Source organism: Nelumbo nucifera, chromosome 3 (genome assembly GCF_055504915.1).
Source record: "Nelumbo nucifera cultivar China Antique chromosome 3, China Antique-T2T, whole genome shotgun sequence".
NCBI classification, from domain to species: Eukaryota; Viridiplantae; Streptophyta; class Magnoliopsida; order Proteales; family Nelumbonaceae; genus Nelumbo; species Nelumbo nucifera.
In genome coordinates, this window is record NC_142651.1 from 2,122,361 (window position 1) to 2,147,836 (window position 25,476).

The following is a 25,476-nucleotide window of genomic DNA, read 5'->3' on the forward strand; positions in this document are numbered from 1 at the left end:
CTTGTTTATTGTTTATATATAACAGGAAATAGTAGGAAATTAGATCCAATCCATCCACCCTCAAATGTTGAGAGGATTTGGATTTTGAAAATCCAATATGATGAGGGGTGATTTGGCCCTTTAGTTATACTCTGTCATGTGATAAGTCTGAACCGCTTTATGACACCTCGACAACTCCGTGGCACACAACGACACATCACCCACCTGGTAGTGATGAGTCTGGTTCCATTCGTTTTGTGAGGAACTAGATGAGGATCATCGCAATGCTGGTATGACGTGCCCCAAAATTAACAGGCTGATAATTCTTATTGTTCCTAGATATGTTGAATACGCCACTCGGACCCCGATGCCTGTATAAAAGGATCACACCTTCACAAGATACGTGTGAAATCATGCATATAAGAGTTCTCTCTCTCTCTCTCTGTTTTCTAAATACTCTCTACTCGGCTAACTTAAGCGTTGGGGTGCTTAGCCTAGGTCTAGACCCTTGAATACTATGACTCTCCTTGTCTTACAAAACCATTCCGTACCCACCCATTGCCAAGAGAGAGTGAATATGACATAAAAGGGGTGTTTTGTAGTGTAGATGAGAAATTGATGGATGTAGACCAGTTCACCCCATAGTCCACATCTGTTTTGAAGTGCGGACAAACTATGTGGATTGGACCAGTCCGCATCCACATCGGTGTTCTTTTTTTATTTCATGTATCTCATATACATTTTATGAATGATATACACAGTTAATCATAAATATCTAATTTTTGCATTTTATATGACAAATATTTTGAAAAATGCATCAATGAATTAATATTAACCAATAAATATTAATTTTTTATAAAACAATAGTAAAATAATTAAAAATATATTTTAAATATTTAAAATTTTTATTTTATTGATAAAAACATAAAAAAAATTATAAAAATTAAAAATTAAATAAAATAATTAATATTTTATTAACAAAAATATTAAAAATAATATTTAAACATTTGAAGCATGGGATCAAAAATAGGTTTTAATCCAACGGTAATATAAAACAAACAATAAGGTTTCAGAGAGACTTGTGAAGCATGGGATAAAAAATAAACCATAGAGCGAATGCATCCATGAGTTTTTCCGTTGACACTATATTGGGGTGTGGACAGGAGCGTTCCATGCTATGTTGGGGTGTGGTGTGGACTGGTCCCGTCCACACCCAGCTGTTTCGGTCCCATCCACGAGATGAATACGATGCCGAACACCACCAAAATCTGCTACTTACTGGAAGGCCCGGAACTACTGTGTATCGCAAGCTACTACGTACTAGTGCTAGCATGTTCAATCATGATTGATTATATCACCATTGTGGGTCCCATTTATAAATTATAATTGATTACTAGCCCACAACACGGCAATGCAAGTAGCAGATCCTGAGTAAGAGGATTATGGGTGCGTGTAATGGGGAAAATTTTCCTGCCCAGAATATACAACATTAGACTTGGCAATTGGGTTGGGTCAAGACACTTCGGGTTGTCAAATGTTAGATCCTAACACTAAATGTTCGGGTTAGAGTTGACCCATGGGTCAATTTGAGTCATCCCAAAAAATATATGAAATTTTAAAAAAAAAACATGAAAAATGCCAAAAATAAAGGAATTAATCTTAAAATTCCAAATAAAAAAATAAAAAATATTAAACATTTAACAATTCAAAAAATAAATAATAAAGAGTAAAGACTAAATAGTAAAAATTAAAAAGTGGAGACTTCTAACAATGCATAAATAGTCCCAATTAGACCTGAAAATGGGGTCAATGAGTTGACCCATAATCCAACCCTCGGGTCATGCTTTGTCTTTTTCTTTTTGGTTAAAAAGGCAATAACTTTTCCCTATCCCTTTTACCCTTTTTCTTTTCAGCCAAAGTCGGGGTTGCGAGTTTTGAATCCGCATCGATGCTGGATAACCCAACTAACACACCAACGAGCCAGCCCTGGATTGGTGCTTTGACTTTAGTATGTTTAAAGTTTCATTAACGATAAAACAAACAACAAAACAAACTAAACAGAATACAGCATGAGCCACTTCCATTCCTAAACCTAGAACAAAGCTTGAAATTATAATTTCTTTCTCACGGCTGCTTCCTTAATGTCTCGACAGCAAAAAAACGATATCTGAGTATCAGGAACAGTTTTACAGCATGACAAAACCGGCTTTGCACAGTCTGATTCAAAAATCACATTTAATGAAACAAGCACTGTTTAGGTAACAGTCCGGTGGATCAAACATTTTTTCCTCGCTATCTAGCATCTACTGCAAAATAAGACATACCGTATGAAATAACAATAAAAAACATGTAAAATTCCAAATGGAAGCAATGTTTATGTAATGTATAGTGATGAGGGCAGATTTGGCCCACCAGTGAAATTGCGACATGTGGCACCTCGTGACAACTAGGCAAGCCCCCAGGTAACAACTTACCAAGTTGGTCCCCCCCGGGCATCGATCTGGCGCGGCCTGCGCGCGACCTGGCGCGACCTGGCCGGATCAGCCTGCCACATGCACCGACCTGGCAACCTGGCCCGGACACAGGCGCCGACCTGGCAATCTGGCCCGGACACAGGCGCCGACCCCGGGCACCGGTCTGGCTGGCCTGGCGCGACCTGGCGCGGCCTGCGGGTGACCTGCGCGGCCTGGAGCGGCCTGCGCGCGACCTGCGCGGCCTGGCGCGGCCTGCGCGCGACCTGGCCGGATTAGCCTGCCACATGCGCCGACCTGGCAATCTGGCCCGGACACAGGCGCCGACCTGGCAATCTGGCCCGGACACAGGCGCCGACCTGGCAATCTGGCCCGAACACAGGTGCCGACCTGGCAATCTGGCCCGGACACAAGCGCCGACCTGGCAACCTGGCCGGACACCGACCCGCCGACTGACACAGGTGCCGACCTGGCAACCTGGCCCGGACACCGACCCGCCGACTGACACAAGCGCCGACCAGGCAACTTGGCCCGGACACCGAACCGCCGACAGACACAGGCGCCGACTTGGCAACCTGGCCCGGACACCGACCCGTCGACTGACAGGCGCCGACCAGACAACTTGGCCCAGGCGCCGACCTGGCCGCCTGGCACAAGCGCCAGCCTGACAACCTCGAGGAGTTCATCACCGTACCCCGGTTCTGATGGGATATGACGTCTTACCATTTGAAGGCTTTTCACCCACCTAACCCGCGAGGGCACCACTATATAAGGACTCCAACCCCCAAAGCCAGGGGGGAAGAAAAAGGGTATGGTAACCCCCGCTCTCTAGCTCTCTCATTTCTCTCCAAACCCTCTGTAATCTGAATGCTAACTTAGGCATAGGAGAGTCCCCGCCGGGAAAATACCCCCGGGTCCTCTGATTCAGTTCCCGCAGGTCCCTCAGCTCCCGCCGTCTACAAAGGAGAGAAAATCACCTCACGCGGGCGGTAGTCGGGTAGCGCTGCACCAGGGAGCTGCACCATCCTCTGAGTTGCAGACCGCCTAGGAGCAAGTCAAGTGACGAGTTCGCCACCAGGGAGCACTACCAGGCAGTTCACCGTTAGGCAGTTCGCCACCAGGCAGTTCGCCATCAGGCAGTTCGCCACCAGGGAGCACTGCCGGGTAGTTCGCCACCAGGAAGTTCGCCCCTAGGCAGTTCGCCACCAGGCAGTTCGCCATCAGGCAGTTCGCCACCAGGCAGTTCGCCACCAGGCAGTTCGCCATCAGGCAGTTCGCCACCAGGCAGTTCGCCACCAGGCAGTTCGCCATCAGGCAGTTCGCCACCAGGGAGCACTACCAGACAGTTCACCACCGGACAGTTCGCCACCAGGCTTTTCGCCCCTAGGCAGTTCGCCACCAGGGAGCATCACCCGGCAGTTCGCCACCAGGCAGTTCTCCCCCAGGAAGTTCGCCACCAAGTAGCTCATCACCAAGGCACGTCACCACCAGGTCAAACACGAGGTACTTAGCCAAAAAAAATTTTACACATCCCAAAAAATGGTACGTGACCAAAAAACGGTTACATCAATTGGCGCCGTCTGTGGGATTACGCTACAAAAAGCTAAGTTCTCATCCTACAAAAGCTAAGTTCTCATCCTACCAAAGCTAAGTCCTCACTTTTTTGAAGATATCACTTTATAGTTTACATTTTTTATGAACTCAAAAACTATGCAGGGGGCTAACAGACTAAGTAGCTCTACCAACCTTACTTTCGATTCAAATGATGCCTCATCAGTCCTCTCTGCAAGGTTCCCCTACAAAGATGAGCTCTTCATGGCTTCCGCGGGAGTTGACGGCCAACAGACTACATAGGCGCCCTTACTGGTCGAGCCTTCCAAGGCTCCCGTGTGAGCTGGCAACCTAAAGTTAGTAGTGCTGCCCCCGAATGTCGAGCCCCTAGTAGCTTCTTGTAGGAGTGGGTGACCGGCATTACGAAGCTGATGCAGCACAATCATAGCTCGACACCTCACAGGCAAAGCCTACGGGCCACATTACTGCTTAAGACCCGGCCGCCTCTCCGGCACGGGCAAAGTCAAAAAAGAGTAGACCACGAGTCACTCCCAAAAGCCTACGGGCCACATTACTGCTTAAGACCCGGTCGCCTCTCCGGCACGGGCAAAGTCAAAAAAGAGTAGACCACGAGTCACTCCCAAAAGCCTACGGGCCACATTACTGCTTAAGACCCGGTCGCCCCTCCGGCACGGGCAAAAGTAAAAAAAGAGTAGACTACGAGTCACTCCCAAAAGCCTACGGGACACATTACTGCTTAAGACCCGGTCGCCCCTCCGGCACGGGCAAAAGTCAAAAAAGAGTAGACTACGAGTCACTCCCAAAACCTACGGGCCACATTACTGCTTAAGACCCGGTCGCCCCTCCGGCACGGGCAAAAGTCAAAAAAGAGTAGACTACGAGTCACTCCCAAAAGCCTACGGGCCACATTACTGCTTAAGACCCGGTCGCCTCTCCGGCACGGGCAAAAATAAAAAAGAGTAGACTATGAATCACTCCCAAAGCCTGCGGGCCACACTATTGCTAAATATCCAATCGCTTTCTCAGTAGGAACAAAATCAGCAAAAGTGAACTATAAGTTGCCCTAGAGCCTAAGGGCTACACTACTGAAACCGGCGGAGACCCCCTCGTCTTACTGGCAGCTCGCCACATACAGGCAGCTCCCAAAGCCTAAGGAATTGGATCAAAACTTACTAGCTCGTCAACTTACGGGCCAAAAGAAATCTACTCCCTTCGCTGAGTTACTCTCAGCTCGGGAGTGGGGGGCAATTAATGAGGGCAGATTTGGCCCTCCAGTGAAATTGCGACACGTGGCACCTCGTGACAACTAGGCAAGCCCCCAGGCAACAACTTACCAAGTTGGTCCCCCCCCGGGCACCGGTCTGGCTGACCTGGCGCAGCCTGCGCGCGACCTGCGTGGCCTGCGCGACCTGGCTGGATCAGCCTGCCACATGCGCCGACCTGGCAACCTGGCACGGACACTGGCGCCGACCTGGCAATCTGGCCCGGACACAGGCGCCGACTTGGCAATCTGGCCCGGACACAGGCACCGACCTGGCAATCTGGCCTGGACACAGGCGCTGACCTGGCAATCTGGCCCGAACACAAACGCCGACCTGGCAACCTGGCCGGACACCGACCCGCCGACTGACATAGGCGCCGACCTGGCAACCTGGCCCGGACACCGACCCACCGACTGACACAGGCGCCGACCTGGCAACCTGGCCCAGACATTGACCCGCCGACAGACATAGGCGCCGGCCTAGCAACCTGGCCCGGACACCGACCCGTCGACTGACAAGCGTCGACCTGACAACCTGGCCCAAGCACTGACCTGGCCGCCTGGCACAAGCGCCAGCCTGACAACCTCGAGGAGTTCATCACCGTACCCCGGTTCTGACGGGATATGACGTCTTACCATTTGAAGGCTTTTCACCCACCTAACCCGCGAGGGCACCACTATATAAGGACTCCGACCCCCAAAGCCAGGGGGGAAGAAAAAGGGTATGGTAACCCCCGCTCTCTAACTCTCTCATTTCTCTCCAAGCCCTCTGTAATCAGAATGCTAACTTAGGCATCGGAGAGTCCCCGCCGGGAAAATACCCCCGGGTCCTCTGATTCAGTTCCCGCAAGTCCCTCAGCTCCCGCCGTCTACAAAGGAGAGAAAATCACCTCACGCGGGGGGTAGTCGGGTACCGCTGCACCAGGGAGCTCCACCATCCTCTGAGTTGCAGACCGCCTAGGAGCAAGTCAAGTGACGAGTTCGCCACCAGGGAGCACCACCAGGCAGTTCGCCGTCAGGCAGTTCGCCACCAGGCAGTTCGCCATCAGGCAGTTCGCCACCAGGCAGTTCGCCATCAGGCAGTTCGCCACCAGGCAGTTCGCCACCAGGAAGTTTTCCCCCAGGCAGTTCGCCACCAGGCAGTTCGCCATCAGGCAGTTCGCCACCAGGCAGTTCGCCATCAGGCAGTTCGCCACCAGGGAGCACTGCCGGGTAGTTCGCCACCAGGCAGTTCGCCATCAGGCAGTTTGTCACCAGGCAGTTCGCCATCAGGCAGCGCCACCAGGCAGTTCGCCATCAGGCAGTTCGCCACCAGGCAGTTCGCCACCAGGGAGCACTACCAAACAGTTCGCCACCAGGCAGTTCGCCCCTAGGCAGTTCGCCACCAGGAGCATCACCCGGCAGTTCGCCACCAGGCAGTTCTCCCCCAGGAAGTTCGCCACCAAGTAGGTCATCACCAAGGCACGTCACCACCAGGTCATACACGAGGTACTTAGCCAAAAAAAAATTTACACATCCCAAAAAATGGTACGTGACCAAAAAACGGTTACATCATATAGGATGGGTGCTTCTTTTATAAAATTGAGAAAAATTTATCTGATAGCTTTCGTTTATTCACTAAATCTTTGTATTTGATTTGTTTGTAAAATTGAGAAAAATAACAATAAAACTGTTTATTGATAATTAGGCGTCATTAGGCACCATATTAGCAAAACAGTGAATAAATGCTTATCCATTCAGGGAATACTTATCTCGAAAATTGCACATAAATCAAGGCCTACTTTTGCAATTCTTTATGCGTATGGATCAGCATGATGGCTAAATCCTGAAGTGGTGCCTATGTAGCAGCATTTATTAAATAAATGCCCACGGTTCCAAATACTGCTTAAGTGTTTCTTAGGAAATACTTATCTCGAAAATTGCATTTTACTCATGTTCTTTTATTTCCTTGGTAAATAAGACAATGACCATTTTAACCATACAGAGCCATTATTAAAAAGGACAATTTTGTCTCATTAAAGTGTTGGCAACTTTCCTCCCAGGTGAAAAAGTTAATTGAGGAAAATAATTTTTTCATGGACTCTACATAAATCTGAAAAGAAAAATATAATCTTAGTAGGTGTTTGGCATCGGTGCTGGGAACACCGCAGCGTTTTGGGCATGTGTGAGTTGTAAGCATCGCTTTCCAAAAAGCAGTACTTATTTTTTGTTTGGAAATGGTGCTGCCACATAGGCTGTTGTTTTTTGGGAAAACAACACTAGTTTTGTTTGGTACCGATGCTGTAGAATCGTTTTTAGTTTGAAAATTATGTATTTTAAGGCGGATCGGGATCGGGTTCGGGTTGAGGCAAACCCGTGCCAAACCCGGCCCATTGACATCCCTATTTGTCAACAATGTTTGGCGCGCTCCTTAGCAAGGTTCAAAATATCGATACAGGCTGCTACTTATCGTATTGAGAGCTTTCCGATACGGCCTTGCAGAAGGTGTATCGGGGTTTTGACTAATTTACGGGGTGAGCAGACCTTAAACCGGTCCCTCTAAATCAGATTTGAAAAAAAAAACTAAAAAAACTACCGATACTGCCCGACTTATCGATATTTTGAACTTTGCTCCTGAGTTCTCTAGAGGTTTCGTTTCTCATCAGGCGCAACTCAGGGTTGGGTTGGGGCCTGGGGAGGGGGTGAAGGAGAGGGAGTTAGAGATAAGTGGGGAAGACGAGAAAGATGAGAGGAAAAAAGACAAATCATGTTTTTCCCAAAAGATTTGTTAAAGAAATTGATGAAGCACAAAATAGGCCCACCAATAGATGATGCATAATCTGGATGCTCCCTCGTGTGCTATGACTTGGACTCCGACTGGCAGCAATCTGGCTGGGCTGAGCTACGTGAACGAGCTGCGAGCTGGGAATCCGAGCTGAAGTGAGCTGTAAAAAGAGAAGAAGGTGAGAGTGCCCGGGTAGCTTTTACCCAGGGAGGGCACTCCGATGCTTAAGTTAGCGAATGTGTAGGAGTAATCTCTAAGAATGTAAGGGAGCTTGAAAGTATCAGTGTGCATACCTTTCTGGGTGGATCTAGACGTCTTATATACGCTCTTGGACTCAAGTAATTGTCTTGAGCTATTTTTGGAGTTGTTTCCTTATTTTTAGGCGTATTAAGGTGTTAGTTGCTAGATTTGCGTGGCAGTTACAGGTCGCCCGTGAGTCCTACGGCGTACGGTTCGACGAGTTGTTCCTGTAGTCGTGGTAACGGTGTTTGAGCGGGCAAGGCGCGCGAGACGTTTCCGGGGTGAGCTATTGTTGTCAGCGAGCCGAGCTCTCACCAGCTCGGTCGCGCACTTGATGTCGATCGCCACGTGCTGATTTGTCGAGCTGTCATGCTGAGTTGGACACTGTGTCGCTGAAAACATCCATGTGTCTGTAATTGTGTGGGGTAGCTGTTGTTGTCGGCTGGCTGAGCTCGCCCCAGCTCGGCCGCACACCTGGTATCACTTTGGCGAGCTGCTTTACTATGCTGGACCAAAATGCCCCTCATCAGAAATAAAAATAAAAAAGCAACTGACCTTTGAAAGAAAAGGTAGGGAAACCACACAAGATTTGTAAATTGTAAAGGTTTCCCTACCTTTCATTTCCTTTCCCTACTTTTTTCTTCAAACCAAACACAAGCCATTTGAGCATGAAATTCCTGACAACAGCGAAATTTGTATCTAGGGTCTACCCCAAGTAGTAGGGGTGTCCATGGTTCGGTTAACCAAACCAAGGGCAATTTTTGCAAACTGAATTGGTACCACTGATTTTTCCATTTCTCCAAATCGATATCGAACCAGTACCATCAGTTAATCGCTCTGCCGTTTTTGGTTTTTGATCAGTTTGGTTCTTCGATTTTTAGTTTTTTATATTTATAATATATTATATAAATATGTATAATATTATATTATAAATAATAAATGATATATAATATATTATAAAAATATATAATATATAATATATTTATAAATAGATTATTATAAATATAATATATGTATATATTTATATATAATGAATATTTATCTATATATAATATAGGGAAAATATGTGTATATATATATATAATATACGTATAAATATATATACTGGTCGGTTCGATTAACCACCGTTTTTTTGTAGGTTAATTGAAAACCGAACTGGTCCTTCGATTTTTCAAAAATACCAAACCAAAACTGAGCTGATCAGTTCGATTAACTACTTTTTCTGGTTTGGTTTTCTTGGTTCGGCTTTAGGTTTTTTTCGGTTTTTCATGGACACCCCTACGAGGCAGAGGTAGAGAAGGTTATAACTAGGGGTGAGCAAAAAAAAACCAAAAAATGAACTGATCAAAAAAACCAACTAAAACCGAACCAAAAAATCGGTTAACTGAACCGATCGATTCGGTTTCAAATCGATATTCTTAAAAAAATGATAGTTTCGGTTCGATTTCGATTAACCATTTAAAAAAACTGGCCGTTAACCAATCCGACCGATATATATATATATATACAGTAACATATATTTATATAATATTATATATATTATATTATATTTTTTATTTTTTTTGAAAATCGAATAAAAGAGTTCGACAGTTTGAGAGACTTTCAGCCTTTCTCTTTGAAATTTGAACCTTTCAATTGAAAGTTCGTCAGTCTGCACCAGTCTTTATTGGTTTTCTCTTTTGTTTTTTCCCCAAACTGCAGAGCGTTAGACTCTCTGTCTTTTCTCTTTTCTCCCTCTCAATCTCTCAGTTTTCTCTTTTATCTCTCTCACTCTCTCACTCTCTCACTCTCTCAGTCTCATTTCTCTTACTCTTCTTCTTCTTCAACTCTTCGTATTCCCCACTCCAGACAGTCGTGCGGCCTGCACCGACCACCAACATGACTGCACCAAGCGGCAACGCCAGTTGCCGCCTTGCCGGCAAGTAAGCACCAACGGTCCAATGTCATCTCTGATCTCTGCATCTCTCTTCTCTCTCTCTTACCTCTCCTCTCTACATCTCCGCCAGGCACCACCTCTCAACCTCTCATTTCAAGCGATAGTTGACAGCAACCACCGGCACCAACTAGTCCGACACCGACAGCAACCACCGACTTTTAGTTTTTTTCTAACTGCATAAAAAAATCAAAAGACCAAACCGCGATTAACTTTGCATTGATTTGGTTTCGGTTTGGATATTTAAAAAACTGATCAGGTCGGTTCGGTTTGGATATTTAACCGAACCGTGGCACCACTAGTTACCCTAGTTATAACTGGAACTGAGTCGGAATCCTCTACAGTTATAACTTTGCATTGGTACCTGCACACGCACCAAAGCCGTTCACTTGATCATTTGATGGCTCGAGACTTGGCTATCAACCAATTTCAATTTTCTCGTGGGTTTCAACGTTCAACTTCTAACGATTATGGAAGGCGGAATCCGTATTTCAAAGTTCAAAGAACAAAAGTTTCAGCATCCCAGATACAGTAAACTAATTTCCTGTTCTAACTTCTAACAGTTCAGCCGTAGAAGGGCCTAAGTATAACCCCATCAGCTTTCAGTTTCGAGATGAAATCAGCTCCCCACAAGATAAGTTTTCCACAATGTCCCACAAAATATCTCCGCCATGTATTATAAACATTTCCCAATGATTTTTCGTCATTAATTTCTGATTATTATCACCGGGAGATGTTTCTAATGCACGGCGGGGATGTGCTGTGGGATGTTGTGGGATACTATCTTGTGGGGGGTTGATTTGAACTCTTCAGCTTCAGCCGTCATCCATCACTGCTCATTTAGCTGCAATTCAAAATTTGAAAAATAAAAAAACCGAACCTTTATTCACCTGTAAACGACAAAGCAAAGAGCACGAGAAGGAACGATTAAACAAATAAACCACATGATAGGAGGACTGTCAATCTCGTGATTTTGCTACAAACAAATAAAAATCTACCTTAACCAACAGTCCACCTAGTCGTGTAGCTATAAATTAAATTTTATGTTGATCACCTAATCCTAATCGATTGGGTCGTTCCCCAAGTCCCCATGGCTACTGGGATCAAGTTTTCTGCTATCTTACTGTTTTCCATGGCGATCTCCTTCATGAACCTTGGTGCATTATTTTCAGAGAATGTGCCTGCTCTAAGCACCATCTCCGCTTCTCCTGCTGTTTTACCTGGTCTAGCCCCAAATATATCAACATTTTTTCCTTCACCAAGCACCCAATCGCCCCCAGATGTTGCTCAGGCACCTGCACCGGCACCCAGTTCGGGTGAGTTTGTAGGGGTAAAGAGCTTATCTAGTTCGCCTAATTTTGCAAGTGAGCTTGCTGTATTTGGTATGTCGATCTCTTGCTTCTTCTCACTAGTACTATAAACGGGTGTTTAAGGAGTTGTCGAATTAAATAATAATTGTAGATCAATCTAAATTGCTGTATTTTCAGTAGTAGCACTTTTACTTGCTAAAGCAGATCTATTGCTTTATTGAATCGAAATGTGTTGCAATATGCATTGCTTGTGCAAACAAGGACTTGGTCCACTATATTTCATCAAGTCTGATATGATAGCGAGTCGTACTTTGTGGTGAGTTTTGTTTCGACATTATCAATAAGGACTCCAACTTACAGAGGTGGATGCTATATTAATTATTAGCCATGAAATAATTACTATGCAATGTCAAGCAAACAACTTTCTAATATTGGCTTGTTTCAAGAGGAAGAAACAGAGGTTGTAAGCAAAATGATTCAAGAAGGCGCTGATAGTTTTGGTGCCGTTTATTTTTTGAGATTACACTGGGCTGGAGATTTAGTCCAGAAGTAATTAACATATTATTGATCATATATGTGGTCATCCCAATGCTACTTTTTCAATTTGCAATTTGTCCACCATCGAAGTCGAAGGGTTCTCTTTTTGATTTGAGGATGACTTACTTGATTAAAGCTATCTGAGCAGGATTCAAGTTCAAGACCGGCTGAGGTATGAAATATTTAAAATCCCAATTTTGAAATTAATAAAAGCATCGACATGATTTACTCAATATGTGACTTCAAATCAAACAAAAACATGGAGAAAGAAAAGGAAGAGGTGATATAGATAGAAGACCAAATCATGGGGCATCTCCTCTGAACAACTTCCCAAAGATCAATCTCTTCAATTTCGATATATGAGATTTATTTTGCTTCCTACCAACCTCTGAACATCTCAAGCAATTCTGGAGAGCCTTGTTCTCATTCATTAGTCTGTCAACCAGGAAACAGAGATCTTTAATAGCTTCTCTCTTTTCATCATTTCTACGTATCAATTCCTCTTGTTGCCGTAGATTATCCTCCATTAGCTTCCAAACTTGGAACCTAAGTTCAGACGACGTACTCTCCCTCTCAAAGCTATCCACTGGGAAATCTCCAACCAAATTAAGATCCACTCCAAAACCACTCACTTTCTCATCGACCTCCTTGGCATCTAGCAGCAACGCTTCGCATCTTCCCTCCTTTTGATTATGATCTCGAATTTCAAAATCTGGGTCTTCAACAACTGATTCAGGACGGGACTCAGATGTCTCTAATTTAGCATCAGTAGAGCTGCTTCGTGTTGATTCTTTGGTGCGCATATGTTTGAAAGAGTTGGATGGAGAGGAAAATCGAGACTGAACCAATAGAGATGAGCCAGGCTTAGACCTCAACTGGTCGTAGCGTTCAGCTAAAGAACGGTAGGACCTGTGGAACTCCTCGACCATTTTGATGAGCTCAGGCCGCCTCTTGTAGTACATCTCGTCTCTCTGAACGAATGAATCGCCATCTTCTTGTATGAGGACTAACATGGCCTTTGTTTTCTCGTTCAAATCTGCAAATTTTAAGAGGTTATAACAAGTTAAGCTCCGAATTTTCACCTTGGACCATTCATTAATCGAAAACCCAAAATCGTTATTATTTCGATATGAGAGAGAGAGAGAGAGAGAGAGAGAGAGAGGACCAGAGAGCGTAGCCTGAAGCCAGGGGCATTGGCAGGCACTGTCATGGCCATCCCACCTAGACGAATAGGAAACCTTGTTGTTCTCCATCGCACGTACAGTGAGATACCCCTTTTGGGTATTCTCCGTCCTGTTCTAACAAGTAGCTGTTTTTCAGAAATTGGCCTGTGGAATTTTTAAATGTTTGGAGGACACTCAAGCTCTGGGCTTCTGAATCGTCATCACTCTCTTATACTGGATTGACAACAAGGAGCATTAAAGAAGGTTCAAAACAATAACGCTCATTTGCCTTCAACTAATGCATGATTTTCTCTGCTTACCAAAATACGACTACTCCATTTGATTGTTATTAGCACGGATTTCAAAGCTTTAGATTCAAATTTGCGCATATTAAGGAGCCGTTGCATAATTTTGAGAGATTACTCTTCTGGGTATTAAGGAGCCGTTGCGTAGTTCTGTCTTAGGTTCTTGATTTAGGCGATGTTTGGTAGTGTGGCGTTGCGTTACCGTTTCTACTTTCTAGTACACCTAAATGCCACGTAGGCGTGTCAAGCTTAATGGTTAAAAAATGCAGTTGGTTGGAACTTGGATGTTTTAAGAGAACAAATGAGATGAAACAGCAACGCCTTGAAAATATCACAACTCACAACCGAGCAACAACAACGTTTTTCTTGAAATAACCACGTGACATGGATCCCATGTGGATGCTGATTTGGCACGAGCGAGGAGGTCTTATCCAGTGCATCTCAGTGCACTAGAAAACATTTCATGCTGGGATGTAGCTTGTGAGATAAAGAAAGGCACATTGGGACGTACATGCTTACATTATTTGAAAGAAAATATAATTGTTAGTCTAAATATATGAATAAAGAGTTCATTTTGCCTTGTAACATTTTTTGAATTTCCATTTTCAACAATCCTAACCACTGAATATATGTCTTGATACATTTTTTAACCGTTGGATCTCTAAATAATCAAATAATGGCCGTTAGATAGGAAGCTAGACGGGTGTTATTCATAAGATAAGTATCGACCTATGCTGGTGCAGTATGTGTTACATAATCTATCAAAAATCCACTTGGAACCAAACAGATTACAGGTGAAAACGTTAACAGTGTGCCAAACAACAAATCTGGTGTTTTGTTGATATTTTTATTAAATTATTTTAACTTTTAATATTTTTTATTTAATATTCATTTTTATTATTTTTCAATGGATTAAGGGATTTTAAAATAATAATCATTAAATTTAAAATTAATATATTATCAACAATTTTTTAGCATTATTTTATATGTAAATGAAAATTTAATAGACATGATATTATAAGATAAAATTTTGAAACTAAAATTTTCTTACCTTTTTGTTGTTTTTAATAAACAAGTATTAATTTGTATTAACTTTGTTTTTAAATAAAATCTTGCATTAGTAAAAAAATTATTCAAATAATTTTCATTAATTCATATTATCTTTTATCTATAATTTTTATTAAATTATTAACTTAATTAGTTAACTAATTTATTATGTTATTGGTTAGTTAGTTATATAATTAAATAAACTTTTGGTAATTAAGTCATAATTAGTTAATTGATTATATAAATATCTTATTTTTTTAACTAATCTTTTTTTATTATATAATCATTTTCTAAGCTAACTAAATTTATTAATTTAATTAATGTAATCAAGAAACTTAATTAATAATTTTCTACTTTAATTATTAAAAGTAACTGGTTTACTTGGTTAGGCATACATAAAGATAACTATAACTAATTAATTAACCTTAGTTATAATTTAATAAAGGTAATGAAGTTTACTGATTAAGGAAATAAGTAATAACTTTAAGCAAGTCACAGAACTAAATGAGTTAAAATTTATTTATTTTTTTATGTTATGATTAATTAACTAAATAATCTATTACTTGAAAAATAATTAGAAAGGTCACTTGTACGGATGATTGGATTGAACTCATTTGTTTTTAAATTGGATAAATATTAACCTAAATTGGAAACAATATATAAATATAAATAATTGTATTTATTAGTTGGATTGATCGCAAGGTGACAAACTAATTCCACTTTAGTTTTTGAAAATACTAAAAAAATTAATTATTTTTCAACTTTTATATGTAATAAATTAATGTAAATATAACATATTGAACTTATTAGTTATAAATTCATATATAATATAATATATACAATATATTTTTTATAATTTTAAATATAATTATATTAAAATTAATAAAAATTAGATGGATCAATTTTAATTTGATTAGATAGATCAATTTTAAATCTGATCTAATTATTAATCAGAAATAGATTGCCCGAATCCTATTCGATTATATAAATACCTCATCCGAATCCAAGATAATCGGATCAGATGTCCATCCTCGAAATTTTGTGTATTATTGACGAACCTATTTGATTTCGAGGGATTTATGTGTTTAGGGGATGGACTACCCCTCTTGTATAACCCCTTAGAGCACAAAGCAAAAGTTGAATTGACCCTCGTGTTAATTGTTAAATAAAAGGCTTTATTTGTATGAAAAAGTGGAGAGAATAAAGGGGAGTTGAAGGCAATTTAAGGGGCATTCTAATGCTTTTGTCTATTACCAAAAAAAAAAAATTCTTTTGTTCTCATTGATTATTGGAACCCATGGAATATGAATTATGGATACACAAAAAAATTCTCTTGTTGTCATTGTTCTCATACTTATAACCACAATTTCTTGAGCAAGGCCTACTTATGGTTATGGTATGAACCACTTGGTGATCGTGTGCTTCAAATAACTTCTACATGATGTCAACCAAGACAATGCAAGGTGCCAATCAGCTGGTTGGTAAGATCTCCTGCTGCACCTGCATTGGGGGGGTTATGGGTTGGGGGCCAGCTACCCCCGTTCTGTAGCCCTTCAAAATGATATAAAAAAAGTTCAACCGACAATTGACTTGAGCCATGTTTAGGAGTGCTTAAAAATAAGTGTTTATGTAGGCCATTAAACACTTATTGGTATTTTCCTTTCAAAATTATCCCTAGTTGAATTTTAAAATACCATTATCCCTAGTTGAACTTTATAAAAGATTTTTATGAAAACACTTTTACAAAAACATTTTTACGAAAACATTTTTATAAAAATACTTTTACAAAACACTTTTAAGAAAATACTTTTATAAAACTACTTTTACAAAAACACTTTTAAGAAAATACCCTTATGAAAGCACTTTCAAAAGATATATTTTGAAAAATTGAAAAAAATGAAGAACAAAATAGTCACAAATGCTTATTTAAGTGCTTATTAGAAAAAAAAACTACCAAACACCCAATATAAAAAAAAACTACTTATTTTAAAAAATAAATAAGCACTTGAAAAAGTTGAGTGCCAAACACAAATAAGTGTTTATTTGAATAAACGCTTGTTTTTAAACACTCAAGCTATGTTTGGTTTGAAGGGAAAGGGAAGGAAAGGTATCAAAACTCATATAAGATTTGTAAAGGTTTTCTTACCTTTCCCTTCCTTTCCCTACTTTTTCCTTCAAACCAAACATAGCCTTATTAAATAAGTACTTATTTTTAACTTAAGCACTCCCAAACATGGCCTGGAATGTATTTTATTGGCAGGTGATCCGTCATCTGACAGGAAAATGGCCAGCCAAGTCTCTCAAGCGATCAGTTTGGATATTAATGAAAGCAAATTTACCTTTCATAAGAAAAAAAAGAATTCTGAGTCATTCATCTTGAAACAGGGACCTAGCTGAGTCAACAAATATAAACAACCAAAACAACATACCATGACAGAAAATTTTCCACATGATTCCTGCCCCCCTCCTAATACAAAACTTCATCTCTCTCTTCTCTCTCTCTACGCTTCAGATTTTTTCTGAACCAATTTTTCTATCAAGTCAGCTGCTTCCTGGACCGTGGTTATATTCTGAGAACTATCTTCTTCGACATTAATTCCAAACTCTTCCTCCAGTCCCATGACTATCTCCACCTGCACATGGTAGTCCATATTACCAAACAGAGGGAGTTGTATAATGTTGAAGAACTGTTTACCAATTAAAATTAAACACCAACATAGACCAATTAAAATAACAAAAACATGAGAAATAAAAAGGACGTACTGTGTCAAGAGAATCAGCACCAAGATCAGAGAACTTAGACTCTGGGGTAAGCGCTGATTCAGGAGACAATGCCAATTGTTTCCTTACAATATCACAAACTTTCTGGACAGTCTCTGGCTTGGCCTGTAAATGCACCCCATTAAATCACATTCATACGCAACAATTTTTCAGCATTTCTTTCTTAAAACATTAAATAGAAAAACAAAAGAATAAGATGAGAAAGATGTTGGAGAGGGAGGGAGGAAATACCGCACAACACACACGGAAGCGTGAAGACCGCAAAGAAGGGAAGCCATTCTTGGTCCAATTCATAGAAACTAGCCTCAAAGTTGAGGTCCTTCCAGTTAGCTGCAAAAATTTTCATAATGGGCATTTATATTGAACATAATCTTGGCATAGCTTATATCCTTTCCTTCCTATCTTTTTGTTTTGTTTTTCCTCATACAGTATAATGCTTATCTACTCTCAAGTTAGATTGTTAATTACAAAATTTTGGATTTGTATCTTGGTTTTATGCAAGATATATAATTTTATACATAGTCAGTTTTCCCTAATTTGATAATATACCATACATATGCATTTACATTCATCCATACAGTCATCTTTCACAGCTTTAGTATCTAATCATATACCCATAAAACAAATACCAATTCTTCAGACCATTTTTTGTAAGAATTGAAGAGTAAGTTATTATCACTTAAGAAACAACTCAATGTGTTGTAGCACGTAGAGCTGACATAGAGCAGGACCTAGAAGTCACATCATCACTCCATGGAGATGATAGATATAGGAGAGGTGGCCTAATTATAAGAATCCGAATGAATCGTTTCAGAAAACCTTCTTTTCCTCATACAAGATACAACATAATTCGAAATGTTCTATGCCCCCCACCCTTTTATCATTTGGGCTCCATTTGTTTCAAAAGTTAAATTGACAGAATTTCTTTTCATACTGAAATATTTGAACTACATTTTTGCCATTTTTCTGCATGAAAACTTTGTTTTCCCTGTCGTTTACATCAAAACAAATTACAAGGGACAGAAATCAAAGTTTATCAGGTAGATACATAACCATATTTTCTGCAGCATTGTTATGGGGAAGAGTATCAATGTTAGATGAACATTCACAGGGCCAAAAATAAAAACAATATCCTAATAACATGTATTCGAAATTCCTAGAAAAATTACAGAGAAATGTGCGTTAGTGTCTGTTTATGCATCCGGATCCAGCAGACACACCCTTGTGAGCACAGAGTAAGCACTCAATAAATATTCTAACAACTGTATTAGAAATGTGATTTGAATGTTTAAACCCTAGATGCTATTTGTCTAAAGCAGAAAAAAGAAAAAGAAAAGAGACTAAACCACCAAGAAGGGGGACATTGTTATTTGTTATAGAAGGAAAACAAGAGAATATTCAGTTACAAACATTCCAGTCTTCATCCTCCAGCTAGATCTGAAGTCGAGAAACTAAATTACATAAACCAACCACAGTAATTGAATAGCATTGAATGACACATGTTAGTCGCCAATGAACCAGATTAGGAACCTTAAATCAGGAACCTACGGTCCCAAGATGAAGATGGAGAACTTAAAATACAACTGAGGAAACGTGGAGAAGTAAAGGAGGAAGAAGAATCACCGAAAAATCACCTTGTAATCCCCAACAGAGTGCTTTAACGAAGATGCGAACTTGACCGAAGTAGCATAGACAGTCGCCATTGCAGAAGCGTCGACGGAGATGAGGAGAGATAAGAGCAGGTTTAGAAGGAGAGGTGAAGGAAGAAGGAAGGAGAATCTGAAGAGTATGAACCGGACAACTGGGATCTTTTATATACCGTAATAGTGAATGCAATGACACATGTGACATGTATAGGTGAGCCGCGCCGTCAGAAGATAAACGGAGACCTCGAGTGCCACGTTGCATTTCCTTCGCTCCGAAGCCCGATTGATTAATTTTGGATTTTCTTGATAATTAAAAGTTGATTAATATAAGTGGGGCTGTAAACTAATCGGATTCAGGAACATCCTAACCCGATCCGACTAATGAAAATTGAAATCCGACGCCGATTTGCAAAATCCCAGCGTTGGCTGAAAAATCCGGAGAGCGAGCGAGCGAGCCCAAATAGGTATCTAGACTCGAAGCAACTGAACCAGTTTGGTTGAATGTTCAGTTAAACCCTACCAAATAGGTATGCATTTATGCTGTTTTATGAATCAAAGAACCAGCTGTTGTTTGGTACATTTATTAGCAATTCATCATTTTACTATGTTCCTTTTTACTTAAGCTGCTGGGCAAGGCCGCTAGGCGGATTAGTCGGTTGGGCTGAGATCGGTGATTTTTAGAATAAAGAAAAACAAACATTGATGATTCTTGAACTTATATATGCACAAGGTGTTTCCTACATTGGGTCAATTATATTTGGACTAATGACAATCCAATATGGTTTTGGAATGTCACCTTGGCTCGGAGCTCGCTTTGTTGGTACCTTGGCTATTAAGAAAAACCTGCAAATATAAGAAATGCAGAGGCCTCGGGTGATCTTAGGGTATGGATTCTGATAGTTGAGTCAATTAGATCAACAAAAAATAAGGTGAGTTGGAGAGCTTAGTAAGATGAGATGAGAGTTTGTGTAGAGAACTAAAGGGCTTGTGAGGAGAGGTAGTAAGTTCGTATGGATGAACTGAAGAGCTCGTAAGGAGAGCTGATGAGCTTCATGTGATGAATTGAAGAGTTTGTTAGGGGAGCTGGTGTTTGGCATTCATTGTTTATAATGTGTACTATTATGTTCAGATGTGTCCAAATGAATGGGGGACTTGCCCCTATTTATAGGTGAGGAGAGGAGCTTCATCCAAGAACTGATTCATCTCTCACATGTGGTCGGAGCTCAGTCCATTTGTAATTGATATGTTGTGTGCAGTGCACGTGACAAGTAGTGGGCCTGTATGGATTGTATTAACATTGATGTTCTGATTAGCTCAGCCATGTATTGCTTATGCATGTTATGAATTGGTGTCAAATCAACTTGTTAGGATCAGACTAGTTCGTAGCTCGTCAAGACCAAATCATCTCATCAATTGACAACTTTACCCCCTAACATGTTGCCACTTGGTAGTTTCTAATTGATGGTCGGTTTTGACCTTATCTGGTTCTATGAACATGATCAGCAGCTTAGTAAAGAAGATGTCCATTGATGGAAATGGTATTGATGTAGTTATACGCTGACGCTGATATGATTCAGCTGGAAGAGGCTGTGAAAAGGTGAAGGCTCCAAATACAAATGTGGTACAGTGGTTTGAGGGTATTTCCCATTTTAGGAAAAAGAAGTCCGATGCTTTAAACTTGTGCTAAAAGGCAAATTGCTAGTGTTACAGGCACCTTAAACACCGTAACACGACCATCTTGTAAATTAGTTATTTCCTATTAAATTTACATTTTTGTCATGGTGAAACAGGTAGTCCGTTTAGAAGAGAAATCGAATAAGTCACGACATCTTAAGGAAGTTTGGACCCGAAATTTTGTATGAATGAGATCATTGGCCAAATTTATGTAATTACATTCGCATGATCTTACGTTATTGCATAATGCCATATATTGACCACCAATCTTTAATTATAAATTCCATTCTTTTTTCCTCGGAGAAGAAGTAGAAGTTGGCAGAATCAAAGATAAAAGATTTACCGCGATACTGTTAGAAGGAGTCTCTTCTGTATGAACTAATGTGTCAATGATGAAGCAGAGAATAACTCATACAAATGTTAAGGATGGTATGTAGTAATGTCATTGTCATCACTTTAGCTTAACAATTACAGGCATGCCATATATTATTAAATGTTGCAAAATGCAAACATGTTGATGTTGATATAAATGAAATTGATTAGACTATCACCATGGGACTCTCTGAGTTCCACCAGCATTGCAGGTCGGGTGCTATAACTTGCCACTTGTCCTATGATGATCTAAAGTGTCACTATCAATATTTGTCTCACCACAAATCATATTTCATGTTATTTCAGTCGAAAGATATTCAGAGAATGAGAAAACAAAGAGAAATAAAGAAAATCGTATATATAACTAATTTGTTGACTGGGTCATTCGGGACACGTTTTTTTAATTTTAAATTCATTTATATTATTTTTAATACCAACCTACAAACTGCATGTTGTTTAGGTTCAACCATTTGGATATCCTAAGTCCATTTTCCGGTTCGTCTCCTGAGCCGCTAACAAAGTTGTAAATGCTCTTGCTGTCCAGGCCCTTAAAGAATTCCAGAGCTTCTGAGGAAAGTGTGGTCTGGCGGTGCAATTTGGTTTTAAAAACCATGATTTTGTGTGCAATGAGGCCCCTGGCATGCGTTCCCCCTAGATTGACTCATTGAGGGGTTGATCTCTAGTCACCCAAAGAAAGGTTAGAAAAAGAAAAAACAAAAAAAAAAAAAAAAAAAAAAAAGAAAAGAAAAACTATTTGGAGATTGGATCGGGCTTCCTTAGACCTCGGTGGGATTCATAATTTTCAACACAGACCCGACATTCAACCCAACCTACATTACATTTTTGACATGGAAAAATATTCAATCTTCTCGATTTGTTGTAAATCAACATAAAAAAAAAAACATTATTAATATGCGGAATATTTTTTTCCCTTCCCTCGCTTTTGTCAAATCAAGAGTTTATATTATAATGGAAATTTCAGGTGTAAGATGGGGAGTCTTTGCTTTTTTTTGGTGGAAATTGTCTAAAAGTCATTGCGAATTCTCTTAAATTTACCATAATAATTTTTTAAAACATTCAAAACTCACCATATCAGTTAGATAACATTAACTTGACTAATGGATGTTGCTAATTTACCATTTTACCCTCTTTTATGATCCACCTATTTTACAATATCCTTAAATTAGCCCCGTCATTTTTCAACCCAAAACCCTAATAGTTTGAACGGAAGAAAACACCAAAACACCATTGCGGCTGCTTTTTACACTGTTTGAGAAAGGGAAAACCATTGCCATTTTGCCACTGCTTCTTCTCCCGTCTGAGAAAAAGAAAACGATTGCCACTAATTCTTCCACCGTTCGAGAATGTGAAAATGATTGCTGCTACTTTTTCCACCATTTTGAGAAAGGGAAAATCATTATCGTTGAGACCTCCAGCAGCAGTTGTTTGATCAATGTTTGGGTATAAATGAAATTAATTAAAGAAGGTTTTCATAAGAAGTGGATGGAGGGTGATTTGGCCTGACCTCGTAGCATGGGGACATGACCTAGCAAAAGTGACAACTCAACGTGGCAGCCTGGCTATAACTCGACGTAACAAACTCGTTGGAGCCCGGCCGGACAACTCGGTGGATGTGGCAACTCACCGGGAAGTAACACCCAGCTTACCCCGAATTCTCTCTAAGGATGGAGCGCCCCGAGCTCCCTCCAAGCAAGGAGTCCCGAGCTCCTCCCAATGAGCCCCGAGCTCTTCCTTCCTGAGAAGGGAACACCCCGACCTGCAGCTAGGTATCCCGAAGTGGAAACACTTCGGGTCAGCACCATTAACACTCCTGTCCATACTTGCCTAAGGCCCGCTTCAAACGTAAGCACCTCAATGCACCCCCAGCACCTCGATGTAAGGTAGCTCGGTGCAAAATAGTTTGGCAACCTGTAGGGAAGATCTACCAGACAACAGTACCTGCCTAATCTGGAGGTTGCACCCACGTCCCTCGTCAGGCGGCGTTGTGCCTACCGTTTCTAAAAGATGTGGCATGCTTGACAGGTCCGTACCTTGCAACGGCTGCCTGCACCCGCCACCTCAGCTTTGGCAGTAACGACTGCGGCAGAGGCGGTTACGCCTGATTTTATAGAACTCCAATATAAAAGGACCCCGATCCCCAAGGTTTAAAGGTATTGAACTTGCGCCATCTGCACTCTTAGCTCTCTCTTTGCATTTTTTACAGTTCTCTCAAAGTTCTAACTTAACCATCAGAGTGTTCCCGCTGGGTGAGCTCCCCGGGAATTCTTCACCTCCCTCTTCTTCTCAGGTACTGTCCGTCGCCAGTTAGGAGCCAGGTAGGAATGTCCGTATCGCACAGCATCATTTGGCGCCGTTTGTGGGAACGCTTCAGGAAGCCTTTCTCCAATCTCTGAAACTCTCAGAACTCAGCATCCATGGCTTCCTCTACCAATGTCGGACGAGGTGCCGACCAAAACGCCACTGAGGAGTGACCTCAACTTCCCACTGTCTACATTGGACAGTTCACCGTCCCCCTCTCTACGGACGGAGTTCCCAGCCTGAATGTGCCTCAGTCAGTGGCACCTGTGCATGCTCCACTCCCTTCCACGATTGGAACAACCTTCACTGAACCCCCCATCATTCCTCCGGTGACCAGCCAAAACCAGCTTGAAGACCTGGTGCAGTGCATGCGGGCTATGCAAGCTCAAATGCAACAGTTCCAGTAGTTTCAACTCTATCAGCAGCAAGTGTTGCATCAAGTTTCCCAGTATCAGTATCAACAACAGTTTCCTCCACTGCCTCAGGCCCAGCAGCCGCTTCCTCCTCGGCATCCGGCCACGCAGCAAGCTAAGCCTTGCCGTCGAAACGAACGTCCTTCTCGCCGGGGAGAGACCTCTACATTGTCTCAGGATAGGAAGGAGAGACCAGCTACCCCTGCCTCGCAGCCTGCAGTCAAGTCGGGGGCCTCTCAGCCAGTTAGGCCCGCGTCGCCTCAGCATTCGCAATTCGAGCTCCCGTTCGCAGGAAATCAGTTCGAGGTACTGGTTGCAGATTTCAGGCAAGGCCCCTCCATTCGCAGCTACCAGCAGCAGTCCGAGCCAGGGCCCATCAAGCTCGGTAACACAAAGGTCAGCAGTACTAACACCGAGCCAGCAAAGAAATAGCGGAGGCGTCGCCGAGCTCGTCGAGCTGCCACTAACGACCTGCCCGAGCTCAAGGGTAAGGAAGAGGTAAGCTCGGGTGAAGTAAAAGCTACTCTGCTTCTCTCAGTCTCATCCCCCCTATCTCTAGAATTCCTTGTTGTTCCCATGCCCAAGGACTTTAAAGTTCCCCCGTTGGATAAGTATGACGGATCCTTTGATCCGAATGATCATGTTGACGCCTTCCAGTCCCATATGCACTTGGCGAGGGCCAGCGAGTCCTGCATGTGTGTGGCTTTCTCCACCACCTTCAAAAGGGTGGCCCGCACATGGTACCGGAACCTCGCACCCAGATCAATAAGAAGCTGGGCGCAATTCGCGCAAGTCTTCACTTCTCATTTTGTCACCAGCAAGCGGTGCCCTAGGAACCAGGAGAGCCTCATTGGCATAGTCCAAAGAGAAGGAGAATCCATCCGAAGTTATATCAAGCGGTTCAATGACGCTTGCCTGCAGATACCCGACCTGGACCCCGCAGTTCGGCTCACTACGGCCAAGAGGGGAACATGCACAAAGAATTCAAGTGGCATGTGGTTGTTAATCAGCCCAAGACTGTGACCGAGTTCCTCAAGCTCGCGGATCAGTTTATAGGGACGGAGGAGGAGATCAACCAGAAAGGTGAACAGGCCCTTGAGAAAAGAAAAAGGGAAATAGAGTCCTCAACTCAGGGTGATAGCAAGAAGAAGAAGGACCAAGCTCGGGGGGCAAGGCCAGGTCAGTCTTTCTAAGCTCCAATAGTAGAGAGGACAGACTACATGCCCTTAAACGCGAAGCGGGCCGAGATCCTTATGGCGATCAAGGACGCCCCATATGTGAAGTGGCCACCTCGGCTGAAGGCGGATCCTAGTGTAAGAAATAAGGATTGTATTGTAATTTCTATAAAGACCACGATCATAGCACCAAAAATTGTAAGAACCTCCGCGACGAGATAGAGGAGCTCATCCGTCACGGATACTTAAGAAATTTTGTACAGAATAATAATAATAATAAAGCAGGTCGGCAGGGGGAGCAAAGTAGGGATGCTCTCGAATCCAACAGGCAAGCAGAGTAGCCACAGAGGCAACCCCCTGAAGAAAGACCAGTTCGATGAACTATTCATGTGATCGTCGGAGGTTCGATCGTCGTGGGCTGCACCTCGGCTACAGCTCGGACATAAGCTTGCGAGGCCGCCAGGGAAGAACAGAATCCCCTGAAGTGGCCAAGGATGGAAGACTCGATCTTCTT

At 42.0% G+C, this 25,476-nt stretch overlaps 3 protein-coding genes across 3 annotated transcripts; 1 reads left to right on the top strand and 2 right to left on the bottom strand.

Moving 5' to 3' along the window:
• The first annotated feature begins 8,955 nt into the window (after positions 1-8,955).
• LOC104592774 (uncharacterized) lies at positions 8,956-11,712 on the top strand. The gene is made up of 4 exons (XM_088902183.1): positions 8,956-8,982; positions 9,989-10,054; positions 10,136-10,209; positions 11,256-11,712. Exons 1-4 carry the CDS (start codon positions 8,956-8,958, stop codon positions 11,638-11,640), a joined length of 552 nt encoding a protein of 183 aa, XP_088758309.1. The 3' UTR covers positions 11,641-11,712.
• Positions 11,713-11,912: 200 nt separating this feature from the next.
• On the bottom strand, positions 11,913-13,738 carry LOC104592775 (protein NETWORKED 3A-like). Its single transcript, XM_010252255.3, has 2 exons — positions 13,233-13,738; positions 11,913-13,103 (listed from the first exon to the last, which is right to left on the bottom strand). The coding sequence occupies exons 1-2, from the start codon at positions 13,318-13,320 to the stop codon at positions 12,370-12,372; spliced, it is 822 nt and encodes a 273-aa protein (XP_010250557.1). The 5' UTR covers positions 13,321-13,738; the 3' UTR covers positions 11,913-12,369.
• Positions 13,739-16,902: 3,164 nt separating this feature from the next.
• On the bottom strand, positions 16,903-19,157 carry LOC104592776 (acyl carrier protein 1, chloroplastic-like). The gene is made up of 4 exons (XM_010252257.3): positions 18,998-19,157; positions 17,595-17,693; positions 17,346-17,468; positions 16,903-17,215 (listed from the first exon to the last, which is right to left on the bottom strand). Exons 1-4 carry the CDS (start codon positions 19,064-19,066, stop codon positions 17,084-17,086), a joined length of 423 nt encoding a protein of 140 aa, XP_010250559.1. The 5' UTR covers positions 19,067-19,157; the 3' UTR covers positions 16,903-17,083.
• Positions 19,158-25,476: the final 6,319 nt, after the last annotated feature.

Coding starts and splice junctions, on each gene's coding strand:
- LOC104592774 (XM_088902183.1), top strand. CDS start 8,956: ATGAAATTCCTGACAACAGCGAAATTT. Junction 8,983..9,988: donor TCCTGACAACAGCGAAATTT/GTATCTAGGGTC, acceptor CCCAAACTGCAG/AGCGTTAGACTCTCTGTCTT. Junction 10,055..10,135: donor AGTTTTCTCTTTTATCTCTC/TCACTCTCTCAC, acceptor TCCCCACTCCAG/ACAGTCGTGCGGCCTGCACC.
- LOC104592775 (XM_010252255.3), bottom strand. CDS start 13,320: ATGGAGAACAACAAGGTTTCCTATTCGTCTAGGTGGGATGGCCATGAC. Junction 13,104..13,232: donor GCTTCAGGCTACGCTCTCTG/GTCCTCTCTCTC, acceptor TAAAATTTGCAG/ATTTGAACGAGAAAACAAAG.
- LOC104592776 (XM_010252257.3), bottom strand. CDS start 19,066: ATGGCGACTGTCTATGCTACTTCGGTCAAGTTCGCATCTTCGTTAAAG. Junction 17,694..18,997: donor ACTCTGTTGGGGATTACAAG/GTGATTTTTCGG, acceptor AAATTTTTGCAG/CTAACTGGAAGGACCTCAAC. Junction 17,216..17,345: donor GTGCTGATTCTCTTGACACA/GTACGTCCTTTT, acceptor TACCATGTGCAG/GTGGAGATAGTCATGGGACT.